Source organism: Doryrhamphus excisus, linkage group LG11 (assembly GCF_037039965.1).
Source record: "Doryrhamphus excisus strain RoL-2023G ecotype Guam linkage group LG11, RoL_Dexc_Guam_v1.1, whole genome shotgun sequence".
Lineage (NCBI taxonomy): Eukaryota > Metazoa > Chordata > Actinopteri > Syngnathiformes > Syngnathidae > Doryrhamphus > Doryrhamphus excisus.
The window spans coordinates 11,934,392-11,946,835 of record NC_136367.1 but is presented as its reverse complement, the minus strand read 5'-3'; the positions used below and the strand labels follow the sequence as shown (position 1 = coordinate 11,946,835).

The 12,444-nt window shown below is 41.1% G+C and overlaps 2 protein-coding genes across 6 annotated transcripts in view; both read left to right on the top strand.

Annotated features, from left to right (window-relative positions):
* LOC131135469 (kinesin-1 heavy chain) overlaps nt 1-4,842 on the top strand; it is a 33,924-nt gene extending 29,082 nt beyond the window's left edge. Inside the window, exons 25-26 of the mRNA XM_058081361.2 lie at nt 39-177; nt 2,528-4,842. Coding sequence (XP_057937344.2) covers nt 39-177; nt 2,528-2,531 — 143 coding nt within the window. The 3' untranslated portion in view covers nt 2,532-4,842. The remainder of the gene's footprint in view (nt 1-38; nt 178-2,527) is intronic.
* Nucleotides 4,843-5,285: 443 nt separating this feature from the next.
* Nucleotides 5,286-12,444, top strand: part of LOC131135470 (rho GTPase-activating protein 12-like) — a 78,226-nt gene continuing 71,067 nt past the window's right edge. For 3 of the 5 annotated variants that reach the window (XM_058081431.2, XM_058081417.2, XM_058081406.2), the window contains exon 1: nt 5,287-5,479. The gene's annotated coding sequence lies outside the window, so the exon portion shown is untranslated. Of the gene's footprint in view, nt 5,480-12,444 lie in introns of all 5 variants that reach the window. The other 2 variants (XM_058081376.2, XM_058081385.2) reach the window with 1 other exon arrangement.

The window sequence follows — 12,444 nt, the reverse complement described above, 5'->3', positions numbered from 1 at the left end:
TGGTCACAACAATCTTGGCATCTTCTCTCCCTCCTCAGCTAAGCCCATCCGGCCCGGCCAACAGCCGGTGGCATCCCCCACTCACCCCAACATCAACCGCAGTGGAGGAGGCTTCTACCAGAACAGCCAAACGGTGTCCATCAGGGGTGGCGGTGGCAGCACCAAAACAGACAAGAAGTGCGTGAAAGCTTTATTTTATTATTATTTTTTGTTATTTTGTTAGGGTGCATGCAAAAAAATGCACATGCACAGCTTGTGTGTGTCTATGCGGTTCGGGGGGGGGCGTTGGGTGGACAAATGGTTAAGTTGGCAAACTTTCACAATAGAGTCCAAAATAATCTCCCAAGTCACAAGAAAGACACAACATTTAATGAATGCCATCACTCCTATGAAGATAGCACTTCAGAAATGGAGACAAAAATACGACAAGGACTTTTTATTTTTCGACACAAAATAAGATGAAAAATAAATAAAGAAATGAAGAATAAAGAAAATCAATCAATCAGTAATAAATAAATAAATAATAATAATAAAACGGCAAATGATAAAAACTTAAGAAACCACATATAGTTGTTGGGTAGACAAATTATTTTTTTCAGATTAAAATGAACAAAGCATTATTAGAGCCCTGTAGACATGACAAAACACGACTATAGTCACATTTATACTCTTTTTATTTACAACATATTGCGCAACTGCAGGGTCTTGAGACACATGCTAACTCGCAAACTAGAGAGCTAGTGACCTAAACGGTAGCATTCAACTTATTTCCTTTTACACTTACCACTTCCACACTGATAGGGAGGATAACTATTAACAGTTATTTAACCTTTAACATGAACATTAATCAAACTTAATAGGTTAGTTTAATAAAAGGACAATGTATAGACCAGGGGTACCAAACCTTTTTTGCACCACGGACTGGTGTGATTTGGGTCTTTTTTTTTTCACAGACCGGCAATGTGTGGCAGAAAAATACAGCAAATATAAAATAACATGACGGGGCTAAAATCAAATGTTAAGTGCAGGGAAAATAGAATTCACCCCCTGAATCCCTGAGCTTGTTTCCTTGAGACGAGATGGTCCCATAGGTGTGATGGGAGACAGCGAGTTGTTAATAACTTATTATTTCTGTGCGGACCGGTACTAGTCCCCGGCCCGGCGGTTGGGAACCCCAGGTATAGACCTAATCATAATGGATATATCATTAATGCTCCCTTCCTGATTTCTTGTTTTGAAAGTTTGTTACACTTCAATGTTTCAGATCAAACAAATGTAATGATTAGGGATCGACCGATATGTTTTTTTTCAAGCCGATTCCGAGACCGATTTTTTTCCCATCATCCTTAGCCGATGGCCGATTTTGCTTTGGCCAATATTGCTTTTGCTGCCTCAATTTACATGAAAAAAATGACATTGATAACAAATATTCCAGGTCTCAAGTTTAAACAAATATTTATTGAAATGTAAACACTGAACACAGTAGGATTCAGCTTTCTTAAACACACACAAACACATCACACTGACACAATTTAGTAATATATATAAAACATTTCTCTCATCACTAAAGTTCGTGTGCACGCTAAAGACCTCTGATAAGCAGACACGGCTGCTCCAATTCCTTTTGTGTGTGTGCGTGCTCGGTTAGAGAGACACAAAGCTGCCCGGCAGATGCCTGTGTGTAAATCCTCTGGCGGAAAAATACATCGGCAAACCCACACACGTATCGGCCGATGCCGATTCAAATAAAGAACGCATACCTCGGCCCGATGTATCGGTCGATCTTTAGTAATGATTAGTCAATGACAACACATGAACACAAAATGCAGTTTTTAAATGAAACTGATGGGAGAAAAAAATCCACTCCTACAGGCCTTGTGTGAAAAAGTGACAGTTCTTCAAGGATGAGTGGGCCAGAATTCCTCCACAGTGCAGTTGTTGTTGCTTAGGATGGTCCAACCAGTTAGAATTAGGGGGCACTTTTTCCATATAAGGCCATTTTCCCCCTTATCAATAAAACATTTAAATTTAAAAACTGCATTTTCCAGGCTGCACGGCGGTCGAGTGGTTAGCGCGCAGACCTCACAGCTAGGAGACCCGAGTTCAATTCCACCCTCGGCCATCTCTGTGTGGAGTTTGCATGTTCTCCCCGTGCATGCGTGGGTTTTCTCCGGGTACTCCGGTTTCCTCCCACATTCCAAAAACATGCTAGGTTAATTAGTGACTCCAAATTGTCCATAGGTATGAATGTGAGTGTGAATGGTTGTTTGTCTATATGTACCCTGTGATTGGCTGGCCACCAGCATAGGCTCCAGCACCCCCTGCGACCCTCGTGAGGATAAGCGGTAGAAAATGAATGAATGAACTGCAGTTTCCCTCCACCGTAGTATAGTGGTAGGTAGGGAAAACACTGTCTTTTATAATAAATACTGCATTATAATAAAATATACTATACTTTCCTGTTCTTTGCTTATGTAACATGTTACTATCTTGCTTGATGTGTAATGTGTTGTTCCTGTGTGTGCAGCTGAAGAGCAAGCGAGACAGAAGGACACCACAGAAGAAGCCAATAACGACGAACCCCCCCCCTCCCCTACCCTAAGAGAAGCCCGCATCCCACCCGTGAAACCTGTCATTCCATTACATCATACAGGCTCCCCGTCGCTGCTTTAGAGCTGCCAAGGAGTCCCTGAATTATAAATATATATAAATATATATTCTTGCCTGTACAGCTCCAACCATCCACTTCCTGCTCCTCCCCTCCTCCCCCACGCAGCACCCTCCTACCATGGGCCCCAACTTTCTCCCATAGTAACACAAAAAAGGCAACAGTGAGTTTACAGACGCTAATAATTGTATCCACTCAACCAACCAACCAAACAGTCTTGAGCGCAGCCTTGGCGAGCGAAACTGCACGCGACTTGAATGTGTAGCTTTCGTTTTTTTTGTTTTTTTTAAACTGTTTTCTTTTTGCACATGTCTGTCATCGTCGTGCGAGTAGTTTTGCACTGCCCAGAGCTGAATGTAACGGTAGCAAAACCTGAAAATAACAACAAAAAAGACCAAAAAAAAAAAAAACCTCATCCTGTCACGAGACATAGCTCCACCCTTTTAGGCTAACCTTTGTACATTTCAGCATTAGCACCACACTTTTCTCATGCTAGATTTGACATGCTTCTTTAAGGAGGACAGAATATAAATATATAACAGAAAAAAAGAAGTGGAAATGGCTAGATGGCATTAAACACTACTGTTGTGTCCAGTCTTTGTTATACAGATGTAAAATTGGCACTACTGCACACACTCTCCTGGTTGCACAGCTGGATGGTGGGGAGGGGGTGTGGCTATGGAGGGCGGGCTTGAAAAAAACAAAACAAAACAAAGCCACGATGTGCAACGGTGTACTGTAAATGTATTTAAGTCGATACCTGTGGAGGCCAATTGTTTTTATTGTTAAGTTAAATCTGTACTCATTAGAAGGATGTAAAGAGACCGTAGGAAGGAAGAGAATGATCCAGTCAACACTTTTTTAAAAAGCCTGCTATGCTACGGAACTCCATGTGCTGTTTTTACCTCTTAACTGGTGGATGGATGCTATTTATATCTGCACACACAGCAGTAGACTCGGGGGGCGTACGACACGCCCCATTCATCCTGTCCCAGCTGGGTCGCAAAGGTTTCAACTCCCCCGCTATAATAGATGTGGCAAATGTGTTTTTTCACAGGGTTTCATGTACTGTATCGCTTTCCGGCGGGGACGGGGGAGGGGGGTCTTGTTGATGATTTCTACCCTTCGCTGCTGATCAGCCAATCAGGAAAGCAAGGTCGGGAATTGCACAACAATCTATTGTCGTCTGAGGAAGGGTTGATATTTAACAAGTCAGAAGTGTAGGAATTTTAATTCATGTGCTGTGTTAGCATTATTTTGTCCCGTTTTTTTTTTTAATACCAGCTTTGTTTTGTACCCAGTGAAGCCCCAGTGCGTCGACTCAGATCATAGTTGTGATTGTAACCCCAGCATGAGGACATAACACCATGTACAAGTGCAATATATACTGTAAAATACACTGTATATCAGATCATGGGGGGCCCACACCCCTCTTTCTTTCTTCTAATATTTATGCACAGATAAAACATGAACTGGTTATTTAAGGAGAAAACTGCGCTAAATATTGTCAAGACTTGACAATGCAATGCAAAATATGAACCAATAAATATGTCAACGTGGAATATATATTCGTCTAGCTTGAAGAAAGTGGGGGTCGGACATTAGGGTTAACAGCACTTGTTCACAAAATAAAAGCACTCCATATGTTTTTTGCCTAATAATTACAACGATTGCATTGCTGAGCTGTGGGCTTGCTAGCAGACAGGACAGTGTCTGGATGTCAATCTAGATGGTTTATTCCTTGTAACTTTAATAATAGTCTAGAATAGTTCAATCTTTACAGCATGGACCTCAATGTTTATTCTTTCTTTCACCTCCCACCAAAACTGGATATGAAATGGAAACATAGTTCAAAATAAAACAAGAATATATATGTGGCTCCCATTGAACGTTGTTCAAAATTCATCGTTCTAAATTAAAGAAAAATGATGTGTCGCCACTTTTTTTTTATTACTGTGTAATAGCTGGTCAAGTTTTTAAGGGCAGGTGTTTTTGTTTTTTTTTCCCTTGGGTGGACAAAGGTACTGGATCATTCCTGGCTAACCGGGGCACAAATAATGGGCTCTGACATGGACGGACACGGGATTGTTAATGAGATCATGGTTTTGGATTGACTGCATGATGTAAATGTATGTGTGATTAAATAATTATGAATAAACAATCTCTGTTTCTTTGGTAATTTCAAGTGTGGCATTTTGGAGTTGGGACTAAGATTGAATAATATTGACAATCGCATAACTAACTGTTGTATTTTTGTAGATATAAAATTGTTGACGCTAGCTTGATTATTTATTGCAATGTTTTATTACTTTTTTAAGACTGAGGGGCTTTCTGTTTGCTTAAAAAAACACCTGCGCGGCCCGAAGACATACTGTGGATGTCTCACTCCCAAAAATAATTGAACACATTTAATATTGTTCCTTAGGAACCGTGGGAATTCACTTCTCGTTGACAAGTTCCACATGCGAAATTATTAGGTGTCGGATTCAAACTTTTCAATTTAGCTCAAAGGTCACACAAGCTGAGCGTGAAACTGTGACGTGGACACGAGCTCGTCAGGAAAAAGGCTTCAGTGTGATCCACGTTACCTCATTAAGCGATCTTCACTCTGAAGGTAAGTTTCCGAAGTTGTCCGGACAGGGGCGAAGTCTACTCGTGATCACAACGGGCAGGAAGCGGCTTCTCCTTTTGACTCGAACCTTCCACACGCTCGGTCCTCTGCGAACTTTATTGGATTTTAAACTGTCTACCAGGACCACCTCTGCGTGTTTACCTCCATCGTCGGACAATAGCGGGGAAACGAGGCTTGAGGTGAGCGACTTTTGACAGGTGGACACGATGGGACGTTTAGCTTCTATGCTAAATAACCTAGCTAGCCAGCCACAAATTAGCTTTACCTCGTATTTTTAACCCAAAGGTGTATTTTAATGTTTATTAAATATCTGGATGTGCTTCAAAAGCATACACATGTAGCGACATAATGAAATACATAAAGTTGTCAAGGTGGCGGAAAAGAATCCTAGTTCAGGAAGTGTAGTGTCAATCCGGTGTAGGAATAGCGATACACTCACTGGCCGTCATTTCAGCTTTCTCACTCTTTACTGATGCCTTTAGACTAACTTTACATTTTAACTGACATAACTCGAATAAGACCGGGAACTCAAACTTGGATATCATACATTTTTGATACATGAGCCAACAAATTGATCCATTGAATGGCATACACTTGTCAGCCACGTCATTAGGTAGCTACACCTGCACTATGTGTTAAATCAAAGAAAGTAATGAATGACGTTATGCTTTAGTTTATTTCCGACATGTTTACCAACGTTCCATTGACGTACGTTTTCCTTGTTAGGTTCATTTGCGGCATCATCTTGTTGCATTCGTTTTATGGTGTTTGTCTTTTTGTTTTGGGACATTTCTGTGTTTGGACGTTGCTATGCGTTTGTCCCTGTCGGCCACCGTAGATTTAATTGTGTAGCATCGCTGGGAGCACTTCCTGGTTCCCAGCGTGCTTTGCGGCACCGTCGATGTAAATAGTTTGTCAGTTTGTAGTTCAAGCTGCATATTCGTTCATCCTTGTTCTGTTCGACCAGCGAGAGTGCTTTTATTTGTCTATTGCATAGTTTTGTGTTTTTTTAAGAAAACATTTTTATCATAAATAATATTAATTCATTAATTTTCTACCGCTTTTCCTCACGGGGGTTGCGGCGGTGCTGGAGCCTATCCCAGCTGTCTTGGTGCCAGAGACGGGGTACACCCTGCCAGCCAATCACAGGGCACATATAGACAAACAACCATTCACACTCACATTCATACCTATGGACAATTTGGAGTGGCCAATTAACCTAGCATGTTTTTGGAATGTGGGAGGAAACATGCAAATTCCACACACAGATGGCTGAGGGTGGAATTGAACCCTGGTCTCCTAGCTGTGAGGTCTGCGCGCTAACCACTCGACCACTGTGCCACCCCAATAAAAAATATACAAAATAAAAAACAAATAATGTATTCAAAAATAATAAATTACCAAGAATCAGGGTTGTTGTTCTTCAATGTACTTCAGTTTCCCACAGGACTGCAATCTATTTGTGGAGACGATTATGCCTGTGAATGGGGGTTGATGATGTCATTGTCTAATTTTCCTAGTTGGACATGACGCGGGTGTGTATCTAAAGATATTAAAACAGATATTAAACATTCATTCATTTTCAACCGCTTTTTCTCACAAGGGTCGCCTATCCCAGCTGTCTTCGGGTGAGAGGCGGGGTACACCCTGGACTGGTGGCCAGCCAATCACAGGGCACATATAGACAAACAACCATTCACACTCACATTCATACCTGTGGACAATTTGGAGTGGCCAATTAACCTAGCATGTTTTTGGAATGTGGGAGGAAACCGGAGTACCCGGAGAAAACCCACGCATGCACAGGGGAGAACATGCAAACTCCACACAGAGATGGCCGAGGGTGGGATTGAACTCGGGTCTCCTAGCTGTAAGGTCTGCGTGCTAACCACTCAACCGCCGTGCCGCCCAGATATTAAACAGAGGCAGCTAAATAATGCAAGTAATGGGCCACACTTATTCCACCTACTAAGACCGCTATTAAAACACGTCCACAAACCCTTTATATGGATGCTGTGACCCTGTACTAAAAGGCACATTCATGATAACATCTTTTGCAGTCTTATGGTCATTTTTTACGCATTACCGGAATTTTCTAATGAATTAATGCATAAATATTTGTCAAATCCGGTGCTACCTTATAAGGTCCCACCATAAGGTGCTGTTTTGCTATTGGCCAAGGCAAGCCATGCTCTCATTCTCAGCTGAGGACCTGAAGGTTTAACAAGCATGGCGGGTAACGGAGAGACAGATGGAGACCAAAACAGGGAGCAGCTTGCTGCACCTCTGGAAATAGGGACTACTTTGGCAAGTCATGCTGTAAAACAGTGGAGAGGAGAACCAGGACAAATCTCCACAGCTACCAACAACACAACCACAAGGACCTTTTATGCTGTGGATTTGCAATCTAAAACTGCGCAGCCGACTCGGGTAAACGAAAGGCAAATTTTCAAACGGTCGTTAATGAAAGTTTGGCTGTGGATTTTTTAACAAACTCTGCTGCAAATGCAGTCTGCCTTTTAATTCTTGGGTAATTTGTTGCTTTTCTTGATGGCTAGCTTTAGCGTACTGAGCTCCGTGTTTGGTGTCAAAATGTCGACGCAGATTGTACTCTTCAACAACCGACACCGCCTCGTAACACAAAAGACATAGCGGTATTTCTCCTTGAAGCACAAACAAGTATTCAGCTTCCCATCTTTTTTGGAACAGTCTTCTCGTCTGCATCAACTTTACTCTTGTTGGACATTTTGGGATCATTATTTATATCTCAGTTCCACTTATTGGCATGGAGTGGAAACACTGCCGCGGCTACCATACTCGAAAGGCATTATGGGAAATGACACTCAAAACTTAAGCTCTTGCAGGCCACATAAATTGACATAGCAGGCCACATCTGGCCCACGGGCCTTGAGTTTGACACTTGTGCTTTAGAAGATGAAATTTAGCCGCCGGCGTTTATCGCCATTTCAAGTTGTTTAGGTCGGGAGGGGGATTGTTCAGTGTTTGTAATGATTTTGTGCCACGACTGAGCGGTCTGCGAGTAAATACTTCCACACACAAACGCCCCGTCACCTCACCATGACAGCATTTCATTCATCTTATATATCCACCAGGGCGCCATGTTTACGTTTGATCATTTATCTCAGGGGAAGTCATTTTCTTATCATTGGAAGAATCTATACCGGTACATGAAATATATATATCGCCCAACCCTTGTATTTAACATTGGAATTGGAAAGTCAATAACTTGAAATAATAAATAAAATAAATTAAACAAACAAACAAAAAAGTTTCTCTATCTACAATAATAAATACCATAAATTAGAGGAGTGTAAAGACTCTGTAAACTTGTACTTGAATGACTAAACAATGAACATTGGGTATTGTTCCTTAACAGGAAGGCTTTAACAATAAAAGCATCAAAAATAATAAGCATAAACACTAATAAATGCCAGAAATATAAGGAGTGTAAAGTCTCTGTAAAGAAAATTGTACTTGAATGAATAAACAATGAACATTGGGTATTGTTCCTTAACAGGAAGGCTTAACATATTGTGAAAAAAACTGGTGGCGCACCATTTCAAACACCACAGTAAGTGCTGACTGTCAGGACAAAGGCTTTGTTGCACCCCCAGCTGGATTTTTCTCTAGTTGAGAAAATTGGACAGGATGGTTGCGTTTGTGTGTACAAGTTGGTCGTATTGTCCTTCTTCGTTTTTGAACAAACGCAACATATGGTAATGGTTTTATTTCATTTGAACATGCATCAGATTACAATTGAATGCATCCCATAATCAGTTCACAGTTCCACATGTCCAAAAGGAGTAGGAAGAAGCAAAGCTCATTAAATCCTACCCCTCCATCTGGTACTTTTACAATCACTAACTGTTTGTTCACTTCCTGCTTTCCATAATACAGTTTCAATAATGTACCTCGTACCTAAGTAGGAGGTGATATGAGCATCCAATGCCATAATGGGTACCATAGTAAGTGTCATATTTTGAATAAATTACATTGAATAATTTTGAATAAATAATAATATCAATACGCATTAACAATATCCCGCATAATAGAGAAAAAGAAATAAAAATAGAGTAGAATAAAAAAAGAGTAAAAGATGCATTAAAATACAATATCCATACATTCATTCAGAGCTAAAAAAAACAAAAAAAAAAAACAAGGCTAAAAGCGGGGCGCAGCAGTCAGGTATAAAAAGCTAGACATTAAAAACGGATTTAAACAGGTGGGTTTTTAGTTGTTTTTTGAAGGAGGGAAGGTCGGGGCAAGCACGGAGTGAACGGGGCAAAGAGTTCCAGAGGGTGGGGGCAGCGATGAAGAAGGCTCTGTCTAGAGAGGCAAGAGATTCAGGATCCATCGACACATCGGACAGGCGATATATCGGGCCGATATTTGCGTTCTTTACTTGAATCGGTATCGGCTGATACGCGCGTGGGATCGGCGATGTGTTTTTCAACCACATGATTTAGAGAGAGGCATCTGCCGGGCAGCTTTGTGTTGCCGGAGGAGCCTGCAACACACGCAGTCATCACATCGATGCTAGATAAAACTTAATGGTAATGGTAATGGTTTTATTTCATGTGAACATGCATCAGATTACAATTGAGTGCATCCCATAATCAGTTCCCAGTTCCACATGTCCAAAAGGAGTAGGAAGAAGCAAAGCTTATTAAATCCTACCCCTCCATCTGGTACTTTTACAATCACTAACTGTTACATTTGTTCACTTCCTGCTTTCCATAATACAGTCTAAGGTTTCTATTTTTTTTTTATTTTTAATAATGTACCTCGTACCGAAGTACTCGGTGATATGAGCATCCAATGCCATAATGGGTACCATAGTAAGTGTCAATATAGTGATATATATAGCACATCATGACTGGTTCAAGACTCTTCATCCTTGTATTTAGCAAACATCAACTGCTTGTATTGTTTCTTGAATTGGCTCATCGTTGTGCATTGTTTGATTTCCTTACTCAATCCATTCCATAGTTTGATTCCACATACTGAAATGCTATGGCTAGCATAATGTAGTCCTAGCATAGAAGTGTTTCAAATGTACTTCTTCCCTGAGATCATATTTCTCCTCTCTTGTAGAGAAGTATTGGATGACATTTTTAGCTAATTGCTTATTTTTAGCCTTATGCGTTATTTTAGCTGTTTGAAGATGAACAATATCAGCAAGTTGAAGTATTTGTGATTTTAGAAATAAGGAGTTAGTATTGTGAATTATCCTTACTGACCTTTTTTGCAGTACATTTAGCGAGTGAAGATTGCTTTTATAGTTATTAGCCCATATTTCCACACAATAAGTAAGATATGGTAGAACCAGAGAGCAATAAAGAGTGTGGAGTGATTTCTGATTGAGAACAAATTTTGCTTTGTTCAATATTGAAATATTTCTGGCCAACTTATGTTGTATATTTGTAATATGAGGTTTCCAGCTCATTTTTTCATCTATTGTGATCCCCAGAAATGTATTTTCCTTCACCCTTTCAATGTCTGCCAATCACAGGACAATTTGGAGTGGCCAATTAACCTAGCATGTTTTTGGAATGTGGGAGGAAACCGGAGTACCCGGAGAAAACCCACGCATGCACGGGGAGAACATGCAAACTCCACACAGAGATGGCCGAGGGTGGAATTGAACCCTGGTCTCCTAGCTGTGAGGTCTGCGCGCTAACGACTCGACAGCCGTGCCGCCCTTCTCACAAATGTTTCCTTAAAATCTTGTAGAAGGATGACTCATAGGTCAAGACAGGACCAGGTTTTGGTGGGCAGTGTTTCCCACGGTGCTTGGAGGGGATGGCGCTAGATGACATAATTGTCTCCTTTGTATCATTAGCCACAACACATGCGCATGTCATCATTCAACAGAATGTTGAGAGGTCTGAATACTCGATAATAATAATAATAATAATGATAACAACTTGGCAACACTCATCCCTCATGCTCCGTCTTCTTATTCTCTGGCTGAACAGTAGGGCATTTCTCATTATAATGTGTTAATAAGTGTGATCAGGTAACACCAAATCTTTTAGCGGCAGTGCAAATAGATTCTCAGTGGGCTGCCACAAATGGGAAATGGGAGACACTGGTGCATAGTGTGCCACTAAATTCCACAGTGAGTAGCATGTGTTAAAATTCAGTCATGTACTGGTGGGAAGGTGTCAAAGAAATTTTGAGCCTTGGCAGAGGTATGGTCTGGGGACACATTTTAAGTACTACAAAGCATCTCTTAATTATTTTTGCAAGAACACCGCATCATCATGAAAGTTGAATATTATGTATAAATTCCACAGTGTTTATTGTGTCACTGTTTCCCATGGTGCACTGCAGCCTCGCCTTTATTTTATGTGGGTGTGCGTATGCGTGCTTGACTTCAGCAGGAAACTATGTAAGCGATTCAGTAAATCTTAGTTTGCTGTGACTTGTCCGCGTGTTGAGGGGGAGGAGCTCTGTCGCATTATTAGCATTAGCATCTTTCTGTCCTCCACTCTAATCTCACACTGAGACCACGCAGCCCTTGAAGAGGATTTACTTCTTGTCACAATGTGTCTTCTTATTCGCTTCCTCTTATTGGGTTAGGCCTGTATTAGGCTCTGGAAGACAGTGGCTCTTTGTGTCCATGTGTTGTTGTTGTATAAGACACAGGAAGAATCCTTCTGGTGTCATTCACAACCCAGCCACGTCATGAAGTGGAAGTTCTAAGGTTGAACACAAACCATTGGCTGATGGTTTTTCCATCCAACCTGTAATGCTCTTTCTCAGCCCTTTTGTATTGAGTCGTGGACTCCTATAGAGCAGCTACACACGATAACTGCACAGAAAGCTTTCTCGAGCTTCCAGAATCTGCACCTATTGAATTGGAATTTTTAATTTATTCCATCCACGGGGCGCCTCTGGGCACACCCACTCCACCGTGATTGGTCACACTCGGGTTGTACAGCTTGTACCTGGGCATGCCCATATATAAGGAAGTCAGCCGTCACAGTGAGCCTGTGTTAGAAAAAACTTTGAAACCAAAAATCCCAAGCGTCTTTGACCTCCTAATGCTCAAACGTCATTATCTGAAACTGGCATCGTTTAACATGCAAATACAACGTTCTCATGTTAACGACATTTA